We start from the raw sequence: 26212 nt of genomic DNA, 5'->3' as shown, positions 1-26212 counted from the left end.
AATGCCGAGATTCTCTCCAAGGGTGGTAGGATATTGAGGCCTTGTCTTGTTGTAATAGTACCATTTGCCACTTGCAATACAGTACGTGTTGATAAGTGTTGATTTGCAATACAATTATCTTCTATACCTCTACACGCAAACATTTTATTGTACGACCTACCCAGGATAAACTTATTCATCACCTCAACGACAAACACGAAACTGCGACCAATACAAACACACCTTTTCCATAAAATCACGCCTTTTCCATAAAATCACACCTTTTCCAGTGATGATCTCCCCAGTCAAAAGGAGATGAGTCTCTTAATTATCAACCGAATGAGAGAGGGAGCGCGGGGGGAAAAAAGTTAAGCTTCCTCCCTTCGCTCGACGTCAAGCCAGCTAGCGGCATCATTAGCCCGACTCCATAATTATCTGGGATGCTGACGGATCTAGTGACAGGGCCCCGCCGATTAATGCTGACAAATTCAGCAAGTGTCAAGTTCCGCAGCTGCCTTGATGTAATCAAGTTGATATTAGCCCGGGTCCCCACACACAGACACATTCGGTCGCGCACACACACACCTCCAGTCGCAGTATTAACTCAATTATTTAGAAGGGGTGTGGGGGGGCAGCAGACAAATGGACTACCTGGCTAATCAATTCGAAGTTGCCGAGGCAAAATAACACTGCTTAGATAATGGCTGCGGTGAGCCTCAGACCTAAGCTGAGTTTCCATGAGTCTTGTAGAAGTGTCCTATAACAGGGATGGTTTAGGCGTCAGTGCATTGTATAGGTTGCATTGCATATTGTCTTGCATCACCTTGATACCTGTCTTCCGCCTGTACAGTTTGTTTATATAGTGGGGGGGTTCCATTACGAACGGATGTAAGCTATGTGTTGCTTACCTTTTGGTGTTTCTCTTCCTGTGTTTTCAGACTAAACATTTGGCAGCCCTGCAGGTTGTCAGACATTGCAGGTTATCAGACATTGCTTCTCTTTATGATAAGCTGTGTGTGTGTGTTTGCATCTCTTAACCTAAACTGTAGTATGTGTGTGAGTCTGTGTGCAGCTGCCACTGTCTCATTACCCAAGCTATAGTGTAGGATATGCAAAGTTTCATTAACAGTTGATATTGACTCTTGTAGTCGATAGTCATGTTTGCCCCCTTATCCCTCAACGCAAATAGTTTCAATTTGCATCTGGGGTTGCAGCCAGGGGGCCTATAGGAAATCAAAGAGTTGTGCGCGCACACGCGCACACACACACACACATACACACACACACACACACAAATACACATACTCCCCTTCCTCATCTACATGGAGGTTAAGTGACAAATGAAGATCGATGACTGCTCTTATGGAAAAGAAAGAGTGGTGAAAAAAATATGCCTGGATTAAGAGAGTGACGATGTGAAGGCGTCTGCCTCAGAAGCGCCGCCGAGGTAAAACTATCCCTAGGTTTAACAAGCATTTACGCAACCGGGGAGAGCTGAGTTTCCACACACTCTGAGGGAGTTTTATTCTGCCTTTCTCGCATATACAGTACCAGTCAAAATGTTTGGGCACACCTACTCATTCCAGGGTTTTTCTTTGTTTTGACTATTTTCTACATTGGAAAATAATAGTGAAGACGTCAAAACTATGAAATAGCACTAATGGAATCATGTAGTAACCAAAAAAGTGTTAAACAAAGGTAGGGGTGGCATAGAGAAGTCCTATTTAGTAAAAGACCAAATCCATATTATGGAAAGAACTGCTCAAATAAGTAAAGAGAAATTACAGTCCATCATTACTTTAAGACATGAAGGTCAGCCAATCCGGAAAATTAAGAACTTTGAAAGTTTCAGTCGCAAAAACCATCAAGCGCTATGAAGAAACTGGCTCTCATGAGGACCGCCACAGAAAAGGAAGACCAGGAGATACCTCTGCAGCAGAGGATAAGTTCATTAGACTTACCAGCCTCAGAAATTGCAGCCCAAATAAATGCTTGACAGAGTTCATGTAACAGACACATCTCAACATCATCTGTTCAGAGGAGACTGCTTGAATCAGGCCTTCATGGTTGAATTTCTGCAGATCAACACTACTAAATGACACCTATAAGAAAGAGACTTGCGTGGGCTAAGAAACACAAGCAATGGATAATCTGTCCTTTGGTCGGATGAGTCCAAAATTGATATTTTTGGTTCCAACCGCTGTGTCTTTGTGAGACGCAGGGTAGGTGAATGGATAATCTCTGCATGTGTAGTTCCCACCGTGAAGCATGGAGGAGGTGTGATGGTGTGGGGATGCTTTGCTGTTGACACTGTCAGTGATTTATTTAGAATTCAAGGCGCACTTAACCAGCATGGCTACCACAGCATTCTGCAGCGATACGCCATCCCATCTGGTTTGTGTTAGTGGGACTATCATTTGTTTTTCAACAGAACAATGACCCAATGCACCACCAGGCTGTGTAAGGACTATTTGAAGAAGGAGAGTGATGGAGTGCTGCATCAGATGACCTGGCCTCCACAATCACCAAACCTCAAGCCAATTGATATGGTTTGGGTTGAGTTGGATTGCAGAGTGAAGAAAAAGAAGCCAACAAGTGCTTAGCATATGTGGGAACTCCTTCAAGACTGTTGGAAAAGCGTTCTAGGTGAAGCTGTTTGAGAGAATGGCAAGAGTGTGCAAAGCTGTCATCAAGGCAACGAGTGGCTACTTTGAAGAATCTAAGCTAGAAAATATATTTAGATTTGTTTACATATTTTTTGCTTACTACATTATTCCATATGTGTTATTTAATAATTGTGATGTCTTCACTATTACTATTACTAAATAGTAAAACAATTGAATGAGTAGGTTTGTCCAAACTTTTGACTGGTACTGTGTGATATACATCTGTCCACTCATTACTAACAGCATGAGACCGAGACGGAGAGAGAGTGAGACAGAGACGATAAAATGAAATGGAAGAAGGGAAGAGTCATGACCTGGAGAGGAGGGAGAGTGGAAGTCCGGAGTACACTCTGAGGTCAATTTGTACTCTGGAGAGTCCCTGTCTGAACAGCCTCCATCACACTGTGTGTGTGTTTGTGTGTGTGTGTTATTGTTTTTCCTCCTTTCCTATGTTTCCTTCGACTTGAGAGGATAAGGGTAGTTTATAGGCTCTCACTCTAGTCTTCTCTGAGCTTACATCAAGGTTTGTGTGTGTTGCTTGAGGGAGAGTGCGCACCTGTGTCGGAGTCATCTGGGTGTTAACTGATAAGTGCCAGTCCACATGGTGTTTTTGGAAAGGGTGTATGATGTTAGGCAGTCCTCTGTTTGTGTCGATTAGCTAAAGCAAACAGACTCTGAGGATTTCTCTGTGTACTGAATTACAGTGGCCGTGTCCAAATACTAGCCTCCTAAATAGTAGGCCGTTTGAGAATGGGGAAAAATAGTATGTGATTTTTCGAAAATGCTATAAATGTCTGGATGTCATACTCATTTCGGCTTCTCATGTAGTATGAATGAATTGTCAACTTTTTTGTGAAATTCACACCCACAATGAATTATACCCGGATAAAAGGAGGGCTTAGAGATTCTATAGTTTTCTAAAAAGTAGCCTGATGTGTCTTTACTGTGGCTAAATACTGTAGCTAATGTTAGCTGCGTGATTTAGCAGGAGTTGAAGTTAGCTCTATACCTAATAAGCTTGCTGTTGTTGATAGACAACTTCATGTTGAAACTAGCTAGCCAGTTTTATATATGTGAAGCCGTAGCCAGTTTTATATATGTGAAGCCGTAGCAAAGTAGTACTCTGCAGCCGTGGCATACTGCATACTTTTTACAAAACGTAAATAGTATGCGACGATGAGTACATACTATGCCTTTTTAGTATGTAGTGCGCTAGTTTGGGTATTCTGACACGGCCAGTACGCGACAGAGTTTGATGAATTTTTCTTTTGTTTTTACAAACCATTACAATTTTATGAGTAAAAGATTGATAAAGCTGTGAAGAGCTTGTTTAGTGCATTTGGCACAAGCGAAAAGTTTTATTTTATATATTGGACAGTGAGTTTCAGCCAATGTTTTTTTATGGACCATATTAAGCATGTATTATATTTTAATCTGAATGACCAATTAGCAAGAAACCAAAAGCAGCTGTCTGATATCCAACTGCCTTTCAGAAGAAATCAACATCCGGGAACTTTGTGTAGCTCCTCCCCTAATTCTTCAACTGCCTGTTTCCCACTTCCTATCTAGCACATAGCCACAGACCCCCATTGAAATTGAGCCGTCGGGCGGCGGGGTAGCCTCGCTAATCGATAACCAGTGTATTAGCAATTATTCTCCCCATTGATTTACGAGGGCCAGCGACTCCCGCCACGCTGTTATTAGCCCTTGACTAGATGTGTCTGCGCTACACACGTACACACACACACACACTCCTGCACACTCTATCCTGCCTCTGTTGCCAGGTGGATATGTGTTGGACATCAACACACACGCATGGATACACACACATTGTCCTATAGCTGTTGCTAGGTGGATATATGATTCCTTAGAGGCAGTGGGGTCTAGAACAATCTCTCTCTTTCTCTCACACACTCTCTCTCTTATCACAGGCCTCCCATTTTACGCTGAGGAGCCCTAACACCCTTGGGCAAGCTGAGGGTAGGAGAGGGAGTGGGAGAATGAAATACAGTCCCATTTCAGGTAGTCATTTCTGTGTGTGTGTGCTCTGGATGGATGCTTTTGATAGTGTAGCATGTATTCACGACTACTTGAAGGTGGCAACATTGTTCCATGTTAGCTAGTGTAATGAACAGCCAATTGACACTTGAGAAGTTTCATGAAATTAGCAGCAGTTTCCTCATGCTTAGATAGCACAAAGACTAAGGATTGACGGGTGTTGACGTTTTAGTGCTCCAAATAAATTGTGGCAGAACATTCCTTGGATTCATTTGGCTTCAGCATTGATCAAATATCAGATTCTCTTCCTATCACTCAGAGCACATTGCTGTGTCAGCAAAGGTCTTTTTTTTTCTCCCCAAACCCAGATTTAAGCCTATTCCTTAAATAAAAATAATGCTCAATTGAGAATCTACATTTAAAATTGCCTTTAGTCCAGAAGATTAGTCCCGAAATACTTTGTCTAAGTGCATTTCAGTTGCCAGGACCCGTGAAAAATAGTATGTTGAACCCCTAATCAGTGACTTGTTACACAGACTTACATCTATAAGGCTTTCCAGACGCACCAGGGGTATCAACAAGCCATAAGCATGTGTAACAACAACACATTTTGACAGAAAAGTCAAGCGTACTGCTTTACAAGACGTTGTTGTATCGTTCGTCTCGTAAAACTTTCACTTGAAATGTGTGAACCCCTTGCGTTTTTGTTTTCCCTGCCTTACTTGTTGGGGTTGAGATGTTTACATTGCGACGCTACTCATCTTTCTCTCCCTTTGCTCGTGATTTGGGGCATTTCGATATAAATCCGCGGCTCTATATCTGCGTTCGCAGTATATCACGACTTAAGACAAATAAAAAATTGGTGCTGTTTTTGCTGCGAGCTGATGGATAAAAGCTGGTCTCAGCACATTGCGATTGGGGGGGGGGGGGGGGGGGGGGGTTCTATCCCCGCAGAGTGTTTATTTAACCGATAAGGGTCTTAGAAAAGCAATGAATATAATTTTTTCCCGGACAACAGTTTACTGGGCCCTGTAGATAAGATATCTGGGAATGGATACTGCCCACAGATGACAGTTTGTCCTTGAGACTGGACCAGACGCCGGGGCAGGTTGCACGGCTTTCTGCTGAAGCCTCACCTCCCTCTCTCTTTTTCCATTTCTCTCTCCTTCCTCAATCTCTCTGTCACAGTCTCGGTCTCATCTTTATTGCTCTCTCTCTCTCTCCCTATTTGTCTCTCTCGTTTCTACCTCTGTCCCCTCTCTCACATTCTCTCTCATTTTGTCTACCTCTCTGGCTTAATCTACTCTCTCACTTATTCTTTCGCTCTTTATTCATCCCCTTCTCTCTCTCCCTCAGGTGTAACCGTGCAGAGCCAGCGAGCCTGTTGTAAGAATATGAACTAGAAGACAAAAGGAGAGAGTGTAATGCACTTCTCTCTTCGGCTCAGTGAGCTTGTGTCCTTTGCAGCACTCTGGCAAACCTGTTTTTATATGTGCCTTTCCTCGGTCTAGCACTGTCGATGGTCATGAAGCGCCATACGTCCTCATTGTACAATCTCAATAGGTTTTGGAGAGGGAAAGGAGGAGAGCAATTTACTGCTTTTTGTCTGGTTTCTTCGATGGCACACGTGGCCACAAAATGGTCCGAAAGCTTTCTTTGATCCAATGCAGACTCAGACAGTGTCAGTCACTGGGGGGGGGGGCTCTAAGCTCGACTCTAAGTCTTCTGTCTTAGGGAACAGCGGGGTGCCCCCAGACCCTCCAGACCCCGTCTCGGTCTGTCTCTCCGTCTGTGTCATGTCTGCCCTGTCACGTAGTTTGTCATACAGCCTGTCTGAAGACTTTTCTCTGTCTGTTCGTACGGCTTACTGTGCGTTGTTCGGACCCGGTCTTTCAAATTGTCTGTATGCCCTTTCAGTGGATCTTTATATGTCTGTCTCTCTTTCCCATGTCTGTCTTGTCACTCAATCACTCATACAGCCTGTTTGAAGACTTGTGTGTGCATTTGTCTGACTGTCTTTCAAGTGGTCTGTCTGTACGTCCCTCTGTCTTCCACTCCTGCTGTCTGTTCATCTCTCCCACAGCGGGGAAAACGAATCAAGCCATCTGCAATGATTTGAATTCTGTCTGTCTGACACCTGAGAGAGCGAGACAGCTAGAGTCAGGCAGTGATTTAACTAAGTTGAACATTGGCTAACTATTGTGGCTGACTCAAACATCCATGTTTTTAATATCTCTGGTCATCCGGCAATCATTGCCCCGGTTCGTTGTTGGCGCCTTCAGTATCTGTCTGCCTGTGAGGACACCGGCTCAGACGTTAAAAGGTTAATTGACTACAGATGCTTTTGGTTGGATTGAAACAAATTATAATTTACCCAATTATTAGTGCGAGTTTGATGGAATCCATTTGATCAGACAATGTGACGCAAGGTGATTTTGAGTGTTGACGCTGCGCACTCCCAACTAAAATGTAGTAGAGCTCAAACACACCACGCAAGTGTGACGTTTCACTGCTCTGCAGATCATGTTTAATCTTACTTGGTCGTTGCAGTGATAATCCGGTGATAGAGAATTCGAAATATCCACTGTCTGTTTTGTTGCCAATAATGGAAGGGCTATTAGCCCTGCGTGAGTGCGAGCGTTACAGCATAGAGGGACAGAGTGTCTACGTCTTGGGGAGGACAGTGAGGGGACAAATAGACGAGGTAAAGAGGGAGACGGCGTGATGTGAGAGGGGGAGTGGTGAAGAGGAAAGAAAGGGGCTGAACAGAGTGACTAAAGAGAGGAGGAGCGAGAAACGGTGAGGGGGAGGTTGGGTGGGAGAGTGCCATAGAGGAGAGAGCGAGAAACGGTGAGGGGGAGGTTGGGTGGGAGAGTGCCATAGAGGAGAGAGCGAGAAACCGTGAGGGGGAGGTTGGGTGTGAGAGTGCCATAGAGGAGAGAGCGAGAAACGGTGAGGGGGAGGTTGGGTGGGAGAGTGCCATAGAGGAGAGAGCGAGAAACCGTGAGGGGGAGGTTGGGTGGGAGAGTGCCATAGAGGAGAGAGCGAGAAACAATGAGGGGGAGGTTGGGTGGGAGAATGCCATAGAGGAGAGAGCGAGAAACAGTGAGGGGGAGGTTGGGTGGGAGAGTGCCATAGAGGAGAGACCGAGAAACAGTGAGGGGGAGGTTGGGTGGGAGAGTGCCATAGAGGAGAGAGCGAGAAACAGTGAGGGGGAGGTTGGGTGGGAGAGTGCCATAGAGGAGAGAGCGAGAAACAGTGAGGGGGAGGTTGGGTGGGAGAGTGCCATAGAGGAGAGACCGAGAAACTGTGAGGGGGAGGTTGGGTGGGAGAGTGCCATAGAGGAGAGAGCGAGAAACAGTGAGGGGGAGGTTGGGTGGGAGAGTGCCATAGAGGAGAGACCGAGAAACAGTGAGGGGGAGGTTGGGTGGGAGAGTGCCATAGAGGAGAGAGCGAGAAAGAGCATGAGCAGGATAGAGAGAATGGAAAAAAGGCAAGCAACTGATAAGTAGGGAGAGAGGAGGAGGAGGAGGAGGAGGAGTGAAAGAGAAGCAGTAAGAGAGAGAGAGCAAATGGGAGGGAGGGAGGGAGGGTGTGAGAGAGAGAAAAGGCCTGGAGGAGGTCAGCTATGCCTGCCACTCATCACTCACTCCTTAATGACTCTCTTTTCTCTCTCTCTCTCTCCCTTTTCCCCCGGAGTCTCAGCCCAGCCCAGCGCCCAATCAAATAGGGTCATCCAAAGTTCACGACCCCCACTACCACCGCAGTCCCCACAACACCCGTGCATTGTTGTGTGTGTGTTTTGTCTGGCAACTAGATTTTTCAGACATCTGAGAAAATGGCAGGCGTGGATGGTTGATGAGACTTCTGTCAGTGAGGTATTTTGTTTTTCATTGGTCCTTCATTAGGATTTCATTTAAATCTGTCAGGTACACCAGATTGTATGTTATGGTGCAATACGGAACTTTTTTCACCGTTTACAATTGTGAATTAAGCAATAAGATATTCTATCGAATGTCCCTGTTGTAGTTTTTTGTACTTCTGTTCAGTCTTCTGTTCAATGTCTGTGTGCGTGTGTCTGTGTGTGCACTATGCATTGGTGTGATGCTAGCATCAGCTCGGTTCCTATTCCAGCTTGCGCAGGGTGTTGACGGACCAGGTGTGTGTGTGTGTGGTGCCACAGTGTCCCATTCCGCTTGGTTTGTCAGCTATGTGGCTCTGGGAAGCATCAAGCAACAAAACTCAAAGTAAAGGCTTTTCACTCTCCCCTGCACACCACATTTGGGGAAACAGCTGGAAAGACCATGACTATGATTTGTCTCCCTCTGCTAGTATGTCTGACAGCTTCTATTGCACCACACACACTCGAGAGAGCGCGCGCGCACACACACACACAGTCCAATTTGGAGGTATTCAGTATATTATATGAAGTCAGTGTCTCTGGGGTGGACGGAGGGAGATTGGATAGGGTTTCATGGAACGAGTGGAACTATTCATTATGTGAGAGGTGTACTTTTCTAGACTGTGTGTGTGTGTGCGGGCGCGCGCATACGTTCCTACAAGGTGTGTGTATCAGATAGTGTGTGTTCTCAAATATCTCTTTGCAAAGTTTGAACAAACACACACAGGGTCTCATATAAAGGAACACACACAAGGGCTGTGGTCTTTTGGTACTCGCTGCCAAAATGGCCCTGATTTCCTTTAGCCCAGCTTGGTCGGGTCATACATCACTAAGGGGCCTCTCAGCTCCAGTGGCAGGGGCTGACACAATGACACGTGTCATTTATCATGGAGGGGCCAGGCCTTGGGAAACTACACAGACTGGACCGCATATGACACTGCCTGAGAGAGAGGGTGAGAGAGAGAGAGAGACCGAGGAAGATGGAGAGCACAGAAAGTAAAGTCTGTACGATACACAGATGAAATACATTCGGACTCGCAGAGTCTCTCCTAGCTGTCCGTGTCTCTTCCTTCTGTCCTCTACATATCCCTCCCCCTCTTCTCCTTCTTTCTCTATTTTTCTCTATCTCACATGCACCCATCCCTAACCCCGCCCATCCTCCCCCTTCTCCTACTCTCCCCCTCTTCTCCATCTCTCCCACCAAGTCACTCGCCTGGCCCCCTTTTTCATTTGTCTTCATAAGCCTAATTTATTTTGGCTGCCACATGCAAGCTGACAGGGATCACTCACTACTGTTCTCCCTGCGCGCTCACACACACACACACATTTCTCTTCACGACTGTTCTGAGATCAACCCAACAGTCACCATTCCCTTGGTTAGAGGGCACTTTCAGAGACTGTGCAAAAGTTTAATTGCCAGGGAGGTAAGCTTCTCTTTCGTCTCCATTTCTAGAATGTTCTAGCACTCCATAGTCTGCCCTCAGTACGATATTATGTTGTGTTGAGCGATGGTTTCCTGTCTCTCTCTCACGTGCTCTCTTGCTCTCTCTCACTCTTTCTCGCTCTGTCCATTTCTCACCATGCTCACTCCTTCACTTACTGCTTCTCTCTTCGCTCTCTCTCACTCTTTCACTCTGTCACTCTGTCCATTTCTCACCATGCTCACTCCTTCACTTACTGCTTCTCTTCGCTCTCTCTCTCACTCTTTCACTCTGTCACTCTGTCCATTTCTCACCATGCACATTCCTTCACTTACTGCTTCTCTTCGCTCTCTCTCACTCTTTCACTCTGTCACTCTGTCCATTTCTCACCATGCTCACTCCTTCACTTACTGCTTCTCTTCGCTCTCTCTCTCACTCTTTCACTGTCACTCTGTCCATTTCTCACCATGCACATTCCTTCACTTACTGCGTCTCTGTCCTCTTTCTCCTCCCCTCTCTCTCTCTCTCTCTCCCCTAAGCTGTTATGGATGGTTTACTAAGAGTCATGTCCCTACCCTGGGAAATCTCAACACACACCACTGTGAACAGGCGCACACACACACAACACATACACACACACACACACACACACACACACACAATCAGAGATGTGGGTATTGATCCCCAGTGACGTGGTTTCTTCTGTGAGAGGCCAGTTTGTGATTTAGTGTCTCTCCTCCTTCAGGGCCTCTCTCGTTCCCCCTCTGCCTCCCTCTTTTGTCAGTTCACTGTCACGGCCATCAGGAAAAGGCCTCACGCCCCCCCACCTCCTTTGCGCGCGCACACACATACATAAACACAAGCGCACATACATAGACACACGCGCACTCCAGTGTGGACTGACAGAATTGTTACTCTTTCTTGTCCCCTTTTTGTTCATTGCAGGAACTTTCCAGTTACGCTTTACTTAAAAGGTATAAATGAGGCTGTTTGACCACACAGATCAGTGCAATACTGTAACAAGATACATTTTCTGTCACGTTGTTTGCATTTATGTGAATGGAGTTTTCATTCCACAAAACAAGGCCATGTTCTCATGTGATCAGTGACTTTGATTTGGCAATCACTGTGTTTGCCTGTGTACATGTGTTTGCCTGTGCATCCAGCTTTGCTGTCTCTGATCTGACTCATCCACAGGCTGTGTGGGTTTTCCCCCCCATAGAGACACAGGGTCAGTTTCAGGGAAGAGTGTGTGTGTGTCCTGTGTGTGTGTGTGTGCATGTTGTTCCTCAGCGGTGTACAAAGCAGACAGCCCATGTGAATATAGGGGAGGGCTGAGGGTACAGGGAAGGGTTGATTGATGGGTTATTGTGCAACCAGACCCAGACAGAACTGGTGAGGTCATGGCCTCTTCTTGCCCCCCCCCCCCCCCCCCTCCCCTCCCTCTCTCATCATTCTCACCACTATTCACTCCCCCATGCTGCCTTTCTCCCTTCACAGTCCACTTTGTTTTCTTTTGTCTCTCCTCCTCTAGTGGACAGTTTTTCGTTACGCGATTCATCTTATCAGGTTTCATTTTACAGCCTCTATTCACTGGATGTGGCCCTAAAAAAAATGCTGCCTCTGACTTTCGAGAAACTCGCAAAGATCTGTCCAATACAAGTTTCAATGTCCCTTTTTGATTTGCTGCAATTTTTGTTATGGCCAAGCCGATTGGGCAGCGACCGGTGATTATCCAATCAGGGAGATAGTAACCATCTAACTTCTCTTACTCGTGGGAAATGTTCAACCAAATAAAGTGTGACTGATGCAACAGGGTTCATGGAAAGGTGTATCTGAGAGAGCCTTTTGTTTTCTCTCCCTCGCCATTTTCTCTCCTACGCAGAAAGAGTGATTTATGGTAATTATCCATCTTTGGGGTCATCCATCAACTGGTTGTTGCTAGGAGATGGGAGCAGCTGTTGTTTGGGCCAGGGAAGGTCCACTGTCAGGGGGCTGTACACAGGTGACTTCAGAGGGAGATTTAAAGAGACAGGCCCTATTTTTGTTTTCTTTTTTTCCCCAGAGAAAACTCTTGTACATGTGGATTTCAGTTTGTCTTAATGTGTTTTTAGGGTTAGTTCATGCAGAGAAAAGACTAGGACTGGAAAGAAACACTAAGGACTGGATTTCGTCAAGCTCCCTGGAATTCCTTAAGGTCAAAGAATACCTGTGGAAGGAATAGGTAGATAGTGATACAAATAATGTCCCCACATGATTCAATTTGCCCCTACCAATGCCACAGATAATTGGGAAGGATGTCACTACAGGTGCTCTTAGGAAATGCTTATGCTAGAACATGTTTGGCGGAGTCCTACCCTTAGCGAAACCTGAGCGCTTCTAGTGGCTCTAGAAGCAGTCCGATATTGACTTTGTTAACCTTTCCAAATCCATAGGTTTTTAAATGTAGCTCTTCAGAAATGACTAGACGACGCAGAGGCTTCACTAACTACAATAGCCAAACCTTGCTGTCAGTTTCTCCCAAACCTTTACCGGGTGGGAGTCATAGGCTACACTAACGCTCAACTAACATTAGCAAAACGTTAGGACCTTTTTGGTTGCATTATTTCAGAGAAGCAGTGATATTGGGGACAGAGGCTATACTAGTCCATTATGTTCAGTAACATTCCGCTAGCTTTAGTGAAACGTTGGGACTTTGTAGTTGCATAGGTTTTAACAGCAGCCAGCTAGATGGGGATTGGCTCTGCAGTGCTTATGATATAATGGCCATTGTCTCATCTCTGAGCAGCCTGGAGTTGACAGTGGAGGGAAAAGGTGATTTATAGACTGCACCCGTCGCTATGGCTGCTCAAAGATGGCTCCCAGAGAACATGGACAAACAGAGGAGGGGAGAAAGGAGAAAATGAGAACAGGGAAGGAGAGAGACATGTACTGCAATGCAGGAGCGAAGAGCAGGGGATTAAAATGAGTGATTACCAGAAGTTTTTTGGTGACATTTATTTTGTTTGTTTGTTTGTTGCTGAATCAGTTAACTTTAAGGTTTCATGCTGCTTGTTCGTAATAGTTTTTAAAGGTGCACTACTAAAGTAGCCACCCTTTGCCTTGATGACAGGTTTCCACACTCTTGGCATTCTCTCAACCAGCTTCATGAAGTAGTCACCTGGAATGCATATCAATTAACAATTTCCTTGTGAATTTGGGGAATTTCTTTCATTCTTAATGGGTTTGAGCCAATCAGTTGTGTTGTGACAAGATATGGGTGGTATATAGAAGATAGCCCTATTTGGTAAAAGACCAAGTCCAATGGACATTAGACTGGTGGAAATCTGTCCTTTGGTCTGATGAGTCCAAATGTTAGATTTTTGGTTCCAACCGGCATGTCTTTGTGAGACGCAGATTAGGTGAACGGATGGTCTCTGCATGTGTGGTTCCCACAGTGAAGCATGGAGGAGGAGGTGTGATGTTGTGGGGTTGCTTTGCTAGTGACACTGTCGGTGATTTATTTAAAATTCAAGTCACACTTAACCAGCATGGCTACCACAGCATTCTGCATCGATACGCCATCCCATCTGGTTTGTGCTTAGTGGGACTATTATTAGTTTTTCAACAGGACAATGACCCAAAACACACCTCCTATAAAGGCTATTTGATCAAGAAGGAGAGTGATACTGCACCAAATGACCTGGCCTCCTCAATCACCTGTTGGACCGCAGAGTGATTTGTTTAACACTTTTTTTGGTTACTACATTATTCCATGTGTTATTTCAGTTATGACTTCACTATAATTCTACAATGCAGAAAATAGTACAAATAAAGATAAACCCTTGAATGTGTAGGTGTGTCCAAACCTTTGACTGGTACTGTATGTATGTGCATATATATATTGGGTGATTGGATTGGAGTGATGTAGACAATTGCATTGTTAGAAGCTACAATATTAAAGCTAATCTACCCCCTAAAATGTGTTATTTATTAGAATAAATAATAATAAATTAGGAAACGGCTGGTCACGTTTGGTAACTTTTCCCACGACTAAGAATGTGTGGTGGAAGACATGCAGTGAGTAAACCGTTAGTAATGTCTTCATATCGGACTTATCTCCCTCTTCTGGATGGGGATGTCACAGTGGTACCCAATAGTCCTGTCACCTCCCCTCCCCTTACCCTATTGTTTGAAGCTAATGTAAAATGCACGGTCTACAGTATATGACCCATTTTTAGCAGGCCATTAGCATAATTTGGCTGTGGCCAGCGAGTTAATGTACTCGCAGATGACAGGGAAATTGTGCTGCACAACCTTAGGGTTTAAACAAAGACCTACGACGAAGTAGGCCACGCTTTGCATAAGGGTGGACTTTACATTGTGTGTGTGTGTGTGTGTGTGTGTGTGTGTGTGTGTGTGCGCGCGAAATGCGCAGAATACAACAGGTGTAGACCTTACCGTGAAATACTTACTTACAAGCCCTTAACCCACAGAAAATAGAAATAGAGTTAAGAAAATATTGACTCCATAAACTAGAGTAAATTTTTTATAAGCCAATAAAATAACAATACCAAGGCTATATACGGGGTAACGATACCAAGTCAATGTGCGGGGGGTACAGGTTAGTCAAGGTAATTTGTAAAATGACTATGCATAGATAATAAACAGCAAGTAGCAGCAGTGTAAAATCAAAGGGGGGGGTCAATGTCCGGTGGCCATTTAATTAATTGTTCAGCAGTCTTATCACTTGGGGTTAGAAGCTTTTAAGGAGCCTTTTGGTCCTAGATTTGGCACTCTGGTACAGCTTGCCATGCGATAGCAGAGAGAACAGTCTATGACTTGGGTGACTGGAGTCTGACAATTGGGCCTTCTTCTGACACAGACAGCATATAAGTCCTGGATGGCAGGAAGTTTGGCCTCAGTGATGCACTGGGCTGTTTGCACTACCCTCTGTAGCGCCTTAAGGAGAGAGACATGTACTCCAATGCAGGAGCGAAGAGCAGGGGATTCAAATGAGTGATTTTCCAGAAGTTTTTTATGACTTGGGCCTCTCCTTCTCTCCTGGTCGGATGCAGTTGCCATACTGCTCGGTTAGGATGTTCTCTACGGTGCCACCTTAGAACTTTTTGAGGATCTGGGGATCCATGCCAAATCTTTTCAGTGTCCTGGGGAGGAAAAGGTGTTGTCGTGCCCTCTTCACGACCTGTCTTGGTGTGTTTGGACCATGATAGTTTGTTGGTGATGTGGACACCAAGGAACTTGAAACTCTCGACCCGCTCCACTACAGCCGCGCCGATGTGAATTGGGGCCTGTTCGAAAGGTGGATGAGAAGGCACAAATATATTATACCTTTTGATAAAAGGTGTATCATATCAAAGTACCTTAATACAACTTTGTATCTTTTTATTGTATATTTTCTTTAATGTTTATCTTTATCTGACATTTCACATGTCTTGTCAAAAGTGAACGCGGGCACTCAGTTGCGTAGCAAACATTGTTGTCCTCCACCTCATGAAGATTTGGAAAGCCGAGTAGATGAATTTGCACGTCCTGCTGGAACAGTACACCAGCTATTGGAGGCCCCGCAGGTATTGTGCCATATGGTTAATTATTCCACATGGGCGGCGGGGATTGGGGGGCGTGGAACTGTGAACAGACTTTTCGAAGGGGAAGTTGAGGGAAAAGCATATATTAATTTATAGCAACCACTCCACAGAATCCACGGCAACACAAATCAATGTCACCTTCTAGAGGTGGGAGGGGGCGTTTATACTGGAGAGAGGTGGGTGGAGTCTGTGTAAAACAAGCCTCAGAACTTCAAAGCCCCCACCCCTGCTTAGGGTAACACCCTAAGCAAGGATGGTATGGTGGAAAAAGATCATTTATTTGTTTAACCTTTATTTAACTAGGCAAGTCAGTTAAGAACACATTCTTAATTACAATGACGGCCTAGCAAAAGGCTTCATGCAGGGACGGTTTCTGGGATTGCTCTTCCCTGCTATAGGTTGTGCCTGGGCATATTGAGGGGCAAATAGGTTTGGACACCCGAAATAGCATTCAAACTTTGCTTGCTGAATAATACCTTCATTATTTCTTAAAGGAGATTGTATACCATCAGCAGTCATGAGAGAGTAAAGAACAAAACAAAGATGTCCTCACCATTACACTAAATAAAATGCCCAACAAATAGGATTCCCTGTGGGTTTTATTTTTATTTTTACAACTGAGAATCATCTCGAAATGAAGCCTACGCTGTCGACCCTTTTACACACAGACGTAAATGAAAAGGTCTGTTTTTCCTCAGTCTTAGGGAACGTAGGCACTAGGCCTAAACGCCAGCTTGCTTTAGCATCGGGCCCACTAGCGCTTGGAACAGACAGGATCACACCACCCCGGCATGTGCAGCAGTGGCTGTCCCAGAGAAGAAGAAGACGAAAGAGAAGAGAAGAGGGAGAATGAGATTGTTCTGTATTCTCCCTGACATGCTCTGCATTACCATAATTGGCTTTTCTACATGATAGGACAGAGGAAATAATAATGTCATTTTATTTACAGCCTGTCCCACTGTCCCCCTCTCCCTCACACACACACACACACACACCATGCAGGTCAAATGACACACACTGATCAGGCCTGTCCAAAGCTATCACAGCGGAGGGGCCGGTGACAAAGCGAAGCGGGGAGAAAGGAATACGACTCGCAACGTTTCAGCCCCCATTTTGAAGGGCGTCTAAACGGCGACTCGGTTGCCCGTCTGGAATAGCAGAGAGCCCGACACAGGCTAAATCAGAGGAGTGAGAGCAGGCGGAATTGGACATTAGCACCACAAATGACTGCCGGGATTGGTCCTCTTCTCAGAGACAGAGTAAATAAATAAGGAGAGTTGAGAGGGGGGTGTGTGTGTGTGTGTGGCATGTGTGTGAGTTGCAATTCGGCGGTGCTGCTTCTCGCTCAACTGCACTCGCTCCCTGTCTCACGTTGTTTCTCTCCCGAAGGCTTTGGTTAAGTTTGACACCAGCCAAATGGTGTAGCCTCAGTGTCCCATGACAGATAGCATTATGGGTTTAAGTGGCAGATTTGCACAAGAGAAACGAGCAAGGAGAAATATACAGTATGTGAAATGACTCCATTTTTCAGACGTTCTAATATAACATTATATGGAGAGAGAAACTGCCGGTTCTCTCGGAAAGCAAAAGTTCATTTCCACCTAATTTGTTTTGAAGCAGTTGATTCTCAAGTTGTTCCGATGTCATTTTTGAGAATGTCAACGCAGTAGTGCATGTGAGAGAAAGCACAGCTAGTTGGGAAATCATTGTGCATAGTATCACAAACTCTGTGCCATAGACACAATGCAGAAACAGTACTGTGAAAGTACAAAGGTTATTTTTATGCTTAGCTATAACGGATGACAATTTTTTCCGATAAATGTAGTATTGTATCGCAGATTGGAGCTTGGCATAGAGAAGGCTTGTACATGTTTCCGTGTGAGTGACTGTGAGAATATCCGTCTGTTTTTATCTATGTACTATACACTTAGGGGTGGTGTGTGTGTGTGTGACAGCAAAGGCCCGGTAGTGTCCTGCTGAGGTGTCACCTGTCTGGAGGAAGCCCGGGCCAAAGTGACAGGCTAGTCTCTGGACGCAGATGGCCTGCTCTCCCTCTTCTTTCCACAGCCGTCACATGTCCCCTCTGTGTTTGACACACACACACTGACACACACATACTAACACACACACACACGTCATTGACACTGACACAAACACTTAAGTGACAAACACACACATGGGTTGTCAGATACAAGAAACACATGAATGTAGTGAGACAAACACACACACACACACACACACACACACACACACACACACACACACACACAGGGACAAACCTGATGGATAGATGCACACAGAATATCTCCCTAGCACACCAGGTGGATAGATAGGAATAAATGCTTACAAACTAACCCTCACTCGCACAAACACACATACAAATGCACACCTTCTACTTTGTGTCTTGCTGCCTCAGGTTACAGTCAATTTCACATACTTTCCCCTCTACCATTTCAGACCCACCCATAGACAGACCAACTCTCCTGCTCACACCTCTGTCAGCTAACTCCTAAATGCACCTTTTTTCCCTCCTTTTTTTGTTGTTACAAACCTTTTCCTCTTCCATTCTCCATGACAGCACAAAGTGGGCTTATTTTTTTATTTTCTCTCTCTTTTTTTTGACTGACAACCACAACAGCATCCCCCTTCCTTCCCTGCCCCATTTTTAATCCTCCCCCTCCCTCTCCCCTCTCTCCATTGTTCTGAGTGAGGCTTGAAAGCAGGCGGCTCAACGAGTAGTGTCAGCATCTCCCCATCTCTGATTGCCTTATTAGCCGCCGGTGGCACCAGGAGCTCTTTTTCTTTCTCCCCACAGATGCAAAAAAAAAGGAGGGAGAGAAGAAGAAAAAATGTCTGACTTCTATGTTGTTTTTTCTTCTTTTGCTTAGAAACAAAGGCTCGTTTTGTGGACACTTGACACCCACCACCCTGACCCGAACACCTGACACTGATACATGATTTGACACTTGAACTGCGCCGTTGGTTAGGGCTTCCACGTAAGCATTTCGCGCTATTCGGCTCATGTGACAAAACCGATTTGATTTGATTTGATGGCTGTCGAGGTGGAGGCAGCAGACTGGGGATGTTGGGGGAAGTGTGTGTGTCGGTGGGGGGGGGGGGGGGGTCTGGGCTGAGGTGTGTGCAGGAAAAGACTGACTTTATTTTTAAGAGATGTCAGGTTGTCTTTTCTGTCGAGGCTGTCTCTCTTTACCCATTCCACTCATTAAGAGCTACGGGTAACTATAGTGGAGACTGCAATTTTTTGGGGGTGGGGTGCGTTCTTTACTGTGATGAGCTATTTAGAGACTGCGAGAGAGTAAGCGTGATGGGGGAGTTTTCAGTGCTTTGAGGTACTCAACCAAACGCTCTAATGAAATGAAATACGGAATGCTCTTGACAATTCACCGACTGTTGATTTTTATATTATTTTGACATTGGCTTGAATTTGATTCTTTTTGAAAGGGTGTAATGTCGGGCTCTGGGGTAGGCATAGTTGTAATATTGGACAGATAGATTGCAGGTATTATGTGAGCAATAGTGCAGTATTATCTTTTGTGTGTACGTCTACACATTCAGTACACGCTAGCACAGCGACGGATGTTCATACACATTTATATCAGCACACGCACGCAGACACAGAGAGACTGAGACACACACACACACACACACACACACACCGTAGTCACAGTTGCTTATGGCCCTCCAGCTTTTCCCAGGCAGCAGTAAATGGCAGCTCACAAACATCAGGTATTATGTCTTCTCTGATTATGGGCCTGAGCAGCAACACGCTGTTCTGGGGCTGACAGCACATCTGCCTCCTCGCTAGAGACTGATACTGGCACCTTGGACAAGCATCTTATGGGAGAGGATAAGGTGAACTGCCCGAGCTCTGTCTCCATCTGTCTGTCTCTGTCTCTCTTTCACTCTCTCGCTCCCTCTCTCTGTCCTTTTCTCGATGTATTTCTCCTTCACGATTACCATGCAGCACATTGTCATATCGAATGAAACATGACATAATATTGCAAAATTCGAACAGGTTTGACAGTTGGAAATACGTTCCTCTACAACTCTTAATTTGCTACTTAGTGCAGTTTAGAGAAAGTTGATGTCTGACATTGTCTCGGAGTCCAGAGGGCCTGTAATTATACTTGAGAGACGGTTGACACTGTCTATAGGCTTATTCTCAAAGTAACATTTCTGCCATAATTCCTGCATAGCTACAGGGGTTGGAATCACATGTTGTTTGTCTGCCATTAAAGATATCCACTCAGGCAGCTGATCAACACAGGCAGTGCCTTGTCAAGTGCTCGGTCCTGTTCCATAATGGTCATTAAGTAAATGGTATGGATGGAGTATTTTTCTCTCATCTTGTGCCCCGACAAAGAGTTCCATTATTCTCTTTTCGAGGTTGGCAACACTTAAAAAGTGTCAAACCCAGAGGAAAATGCTATTTCATTAGCCACATACCATAGCCATGCTGTTGTTACTCATTAAAACATTTAATCGTCCTTTATCTGATGAACTACCACATAAGGACTACATCATCTTTTTGGTATTGAAGAAAACATGTATTTTTTATAAACATATAGGTCAAATGTGTAGTTTTTCCTCAATTCTGATTTGAAAAAAATACTAAAAAGTACTATGATTAAATGTAGAGGAACCTTGATATAACCTTGACAGTCATTCTGTGTGGAGAAAACCTACTCAGAACTCACGCCCCCCCCCCCCATCCTCTGTGGGTAACACTGTTTCCCTTCTCCCCCGCAAGCCGGCACACTTGACTCCCTGAGAACTAGTACAGCATGGACGGTGACAACATGGCATGTCATGTCCACCGGCAATTTCCACGAGTCATACTGTGAGGACTTCCACTGCCAATGCCAACTCTGTGCCATCCCAGCCGAGGGCCTGGCACGCTCACCCGCTATCGCTATGTCACACGTCACGGAGCAGGGTGTGAGTGGCACAGTGGCATTAGAGACTGGTTCAAAGTCAGAGAGAGTCCGTGCCCTCCATCTAGAAGAGAGGCAGCCATTTTAGTACATGAACTGGCTTGTGACTGTTGGTCACCTTTTTTTCCTGGGCAGTCTAATCATTTGGATATTTGAAATGGATAGGATTTAAGACAGTCAACTTTCCTTTATCTTTGCATTCAACAGTATACATCCATATAGAGTGTATGACAGCGTGCAGTTGAAACGTAAAAGCACGACAAAGCAACAAACACGAGAGTTCTAACATACTGAATGTAGGCTACTGACCTTTTTTGTCAAACGCAGTGGACTCTCGCTGTTGATTAATATGCATCTGCTGCTTTGGGAACCGGTTTTCCATCATGTAGAATTGTGCTTGTGTCCCTAGTTTTTGAACTCAAGGGGAAATATTCCTCTTGCTCATCTTTGTTCTCCTTTACCCTTGCTGAGCCATACTGTTTGATGCCTTCGTTAGGCTGCACAGTGTAGGGGACTATCTATCATCGTCAAGATATGGACGTTTGCCACTTTTATAATTGCAAAGCAGCATCCTCCGCCAGGACTATTGACTGAAATATCTTAAGAATCATTGCACCCACCCACTCTTACACACTCCGAGACACAGACATGCAGGGTATACACACGTTAAACACAGACACGCATTACGGGATAAACACATCAAGAATCTCTATACACATCTGATGGGATGTTTTGCCCCGATGAGTTGGCTGATGTCCCTTTTTCCTCTCATCTTGTGTTTTTCAGCTTACGGGGACGAGGAGGAATTTAAGGCTGATGACAAGATCGATGAGGAGCACCTGCAGGACGACGGCCTCTCCTTAGACGGCCATGACGGCGAGTACCTCTGCAATGAGGATGACGACGCCGGGGACCGATTCAGCTTCCAGAACTCCCCGCTCAGCAATGGGACCAACCCGGACGCCGGCTATGCCTCTCCACTCAGTGATACCAGCGACCAGCTTATTGACTTCCAGAGTACTCCCTCCAAGGACGGACTTGATAAGGAGGAGGAGGAGGCAGTCAGAGGCGAAGTAGAACACCTGAAGGTCCCCAACGGCCTGTCTCTGCAGGACAGCCTGGCTCAGATGAAAGCCGTATATGCTAACCTGATCTCTGAAGCCTCTTGGTCCAGCATCACTATGGACATGCTGAGAAGTAACAGCAACAAGGTCAGCAGTGTGATCAGCAACAGCAATGGAAGCAGCCACAAGGGGAGCAACGTTATCCTTAACAGTCATGCTAACAGCCTTGTGAACAATAATAACCACACCAACAGCAACAGCAGCAGTGGCACCTCTGCCCCTGCCAACACTACCAGCAACACTAGCGCTACAAGCACCGCTAATACTACCAACACTGGCAGCACCGGTGGAGTGGCCTACGACTGGCACCAAGCTGCTTTGGCCAAAACTCTTCAGCATACACCATACAATCTCCTCCCCGAGCCAAGCCTCTTCAGCACTGTGCAGCTGTACCGGCAGAACAACAAGCTCTACGGCCCGGTGTTCACCGGTGCCAGCAAGTTCCGATGCAAGGATTGCAGCGGAGCCTATGACACACTGGTGGGGCTCACGGTGCACATGAGTGAGTCGGGCCACTACCGTGATGACAACAAAGACAAGGAGGAGGAGCGGGGAAAGAGGTGGTCCAAGCCCCGTAAGCGCTCCCTCATGGAGATGGAAGGCAAGGAGGACGCTCAAAAGGTGCTCAAGTGCATGTACTGCGGACACTCCTTTGAATCCCTGCAGGACCTCAGCGTCCACATGATCAAAACAAAACACTACCAGAAAGTGCCTCTAAAAGAACCCATGTCAGCCCTCGTCTCAAAGCTGGTGCCCCCTACCAGAAAAAGAGCATTTCAGGACTTGATGTCCCCATGCTCACCAGAGTCTGTCCACAACACACCTGGTGTACACCTGGGAGAGACCTCAAAAGACCAGAAAGTCGTTAACCCCTATGTCACAGCAAATAACCGCTACGGCTACCAAAATGGCGCCAGTTACACCTGGCAGTTTGAGGCACGTAAGGCCCAGATCCTCAAATGCATGGAGTGCGGGAGTTCCCACGACACCCTGCAACAACTGACAGCCCACATGATGGTCACAGGACACTTTCTGAAAGTGACCAACTCGGCGTCCAAAAAGGGGAAGCAGTTGGTGTTTGACCCCGTGGTTGAGGAAAATATACAGTCCATTCCTCTCCCTCCGACCTCTACACGACTCCCGGTGTCCAATGTGAAGTCACAGCCGGATTCTCCTCCCTTGCACTCCTCCTCCACTGAAGAGAAAAGGGAGGAGCATGAGGAGAACATGGTGATGAGTGAACCAGAGAAGAAGATCAAAGAGGAGAAAGAGGATCCGACTGAGAAATGCGAGAAACCTGGCAAGGCTGGACATTACAAGTATCTCACAGAGGAAGACCTGGAGGAGACTCCCAAAGGAGGTCTGGATATCCTGAAGTCCTTAGAGTTCACTGTGTCAAGTGCAATCAGCAAGGCCCAGACTGGCACGCCCACTTGGGGTGGTGCTGGCTACCCTAGCATCCACGCTGCCTACCAGCTCCATGGGTCTTTGAAGTCCTCCATGCAGAGTGTCCAGGTGGTTCAACCCTTGTTCAGCACTAGCAGCTTGAAGATGATGTCCTCTGACTCCAGCAATCTGATCCACTCTCCGAGCAGCCCTTCCCCACCTCCAAGCCACAAGAACAATGTGTTGGCCATGGAAGAGCTGGTGGAAAAAGTCACAGGGAAGGTCACTGTGAAGAAGGAGAAGGAGGAAAAGACTTCCGAAAATAAATTCAAAGCGAGATCTGCCAAGTCACCCTCTCCACTGTCCAAGGAGAGGAGGGGCTCACCCAAGGTGGATAGCCTCAACAAGCCAGTGAAACACATTGCTGTAGAGGATCAGAGTGAGCCTAGAAGCAGAGAGGGAGAGGCAAAAGACAACAAAGCAGATTTGTCAACGAAGAACGGAACAGACGTGCCAAAAACGGCAGTTGGAAACAGCTGTAACAGCTTGGGAATCATCACTGATCACTCACCGGAGCAGCCTTTTGTCAACCCCCTCAGTGCGTTGCAGTCCATCATGAACAATCACTTGGGAAAGGCCTCAAAGACGGCCACCCCCTATCTAGACCCTCTGTCGAAGCTGTACAAGATCAGTAACAACATGGTGGAGAAGCCCATGAACATCTCCACTCAGGTCAAACCGGTTCAGTCAATCAATCCATTCTATGACAACAATGACCAGCCCATGGACTTGACGAAATCCAAAGTCACTAACGGACTAACTGCAAACAGCACCTTCACTACACTAAACAGCACTCCCAACTGTAATACCAATAACAGCAACAGACCCATCCTCTCAAGCTTGTCTGAATCTCTGTCGTCCCAAAATGCTTTGATGGACATCTCCGACATGGTCAAGAACCTGACTGGCCGTCTGACGCCCAAATCCTCCACTCCGTCCTCCATCTCGGAGAAATCTGATGCGGACAACAGCGCCTTCGAGGATGGCTTGGAGGAGCTCTCTGCAGTCCAGAAAAGGAAAGGCCGGCAGTCCAACTGGAATCCTCAGCACCTCCTCATCCTTCAGGCCCAGTTTACCTCCTGTCTCCGGGAGACGTCTGACGGCAAGTTCGTCATGACTGACCTAGGCCCCCAGGAGCGGGTCCACATCTGCAAGTTCACCGGTCTCTCCTTGACCACTATCTCCCATTGGCTGGCCAACGTCAAGTACCAGCTGAGGCGGACAGGCGGGACAAAATTCCTGAAGAACATTGACTCGGGCCAGCCCCTGTTTCTGTGCAGTGACTGTGCCTCTCAGTTTAGGACTCCTTCCTCTTACATAAATCATTTGGAGTCCCACTTAGGCTTTAGCATGAAGGACCTCTCCAAGCTTTCAATAGATCACATTAGGGAGCAGCAGGCAGTTACCAGAATGATAACAGAGAAGACTTTCAGTTCCCTGGGACTTACCGAGGAAGACTCGGGCTCTGTATTTCAGTGCACGCTTTGCAATCGGACCTTTGTCAGCAAGCACGCGGTCAAGCTTCACCTTAGCAAAACGCACGGCAAGTCGCCGGAGGACCACCTCGTCTTTGTCACTGAACTAGAAAAGTTTGATAAAGCCTAGATGGGGTGGACGAAGCTGATGGCATGACTGATTACTGAACCGTTGCACTATATCTCAATACTGCACTGCATCTCAACTGAGACTTTGTGGAATCAGTCCGAAGTAACTGCTGTCATAGAACTGGGCCATGTTCTGTTTTTGGATTTCAGTTGTCTTTTTATTTTTCAACACACATTTAGCGGATCGTTTCTATGATCTTGAGGATCTTTTGTCTGTGCATGTTTTTCAGTGAATTAAGATTTAACCAACGTTTAAACAAAACCAAAATATTGACGCAAACACACAAATTCTGAAAATATATGATTGATATGAAGGTTTTTTGTTGTTTTCAACTAATCATGTTGGAAATGCATTTTAAGAGAAAAAGTAAGAAGGATTTCTGCACTTGGGCTACTATGAAGAGGTACACATTAGGATTGTTAAAATAAACTCAAATGGCACTGATATTTCAACGTTTAGATTCTCACTTCTCCTGATCACCTCCAAATTGCATATGGGGTAGAACATGTTAAAGGATGATATGTAGGCCTAATGACAAACTGCAGAAAGAACAGAATACTCATGAATATGTTCAGCTTTTCTCTGCATATTTGTTTCACTAATCAAGTATTATTTTTGCTTTGATACCAGTTGTATTTTTATTATTGTGTGCCGCTTCAGTTTCAACTTGTAAATGAGGTTTTAAAACTGATAAATATATAAATGATCAGCAAGTATGTGTAAATGTATGTAATCATATCTTGCTATTTGCAGACGCTCAACATTCTTTGTACTGTGTGCATTTTTCTATTGTCACTTTATAGAAAATATGGAAAAAATAAATAACTATGTACTGTATATAGGTATAAATATATACAGTATATATATATACTGTAGAGCCAGAACATGTCCTTTTTCAATGAAAAGTAAGTCCTTCGTTGTGGTTTACATGATTAAATATAACTACATGGGCCATCTCTTCTGATGCATGGTACTGTATGTTACAATAAACATGCAATGCACAATAAATTATACATTTCAATGTTTTATCATTAATACTGTTGAGAATTCTATCCTCTAAATCATGAAAGTATTGTTTTTTTTCTGCAATTGTAAAATAAACTCTAAACCTGGATTCTGGTTTGTTAAATTTGATTTTTTTCTTCCAATAAGGCTATGTAGCATCATGGAGGAAAACATACCTTTTATTTATTCGTAGTGGATATGTAAATTCTCGACTTCAAGATAACCTGACCCTCAGAAAAAATGTTTGTTTTAAGTGGTCAAGACATGACCTTTCATATGTAGTTTATCTATCACTGATTTAGAGACACTCCTATTGACTGTCAAATTGTGTGTTTTGTCTGTCAGCCTCTTGATGACACACACCAATGAGCATTAATGAAGTCACAGAAACCAGGTAATGTGTCACGGGGACCCACAAACAACAAGCTGCACTTTGAAGAGATTCACGTGACAAAGTAGTGGAGAATCTTGTGGGTTTGGCACAACAGCGTCTGTTAAGCTTCTCTGTCTTCTCATAGCAGTTT

General features: G+C 45.4%; 1 protein-coding gene across 1 annotated transcript in view; it reads left to right on the top strand.

The window, feature by feature from the left end:
• Positions 1 to 25797, top strand: part of LOC109903568 (teashirt homolog 1) — a 32978-nt gene extending 7181 nt beyond the window's left edge. Inside the window, exon 2 of the mRNA XM_020500350.2 lies at positions 21295 to 25797. Coding sequence (XP_020355939.1) covers positions 21295 to 24683 — 3389 coding nt within the window. The 3' untranslated portion in view covers positions 24684 to 25797. The remainder of the gene's footprint in view (positions 1 to 21294) is intronic.
• The last annotated feature ends 415 nt before the right edge of the window (positions 25798 to 26212 follow it).

Source organism: Oncorhynchus kisutch, linkage group LG14, assembly GCF_002021735.2.
Source record: "Oncorhynchus kisutch isolate 150728-3 linkage group LG14, Okis_V2, whole genome shotgun sequence".
In the NCBI taxonomy this organism is placed as follows: domain Eukaryota; kingdom Metazoa; phylum Chordata; class Actinopteri; order Salmoniformes; family Salmonidae; genus Oncorhynchus; species Oncorhynchus kisutch.
Note: the sequence above shows the minus strand (reverse complement) of the source record. Positions and strands in the feature narration are given on the sequence as shown.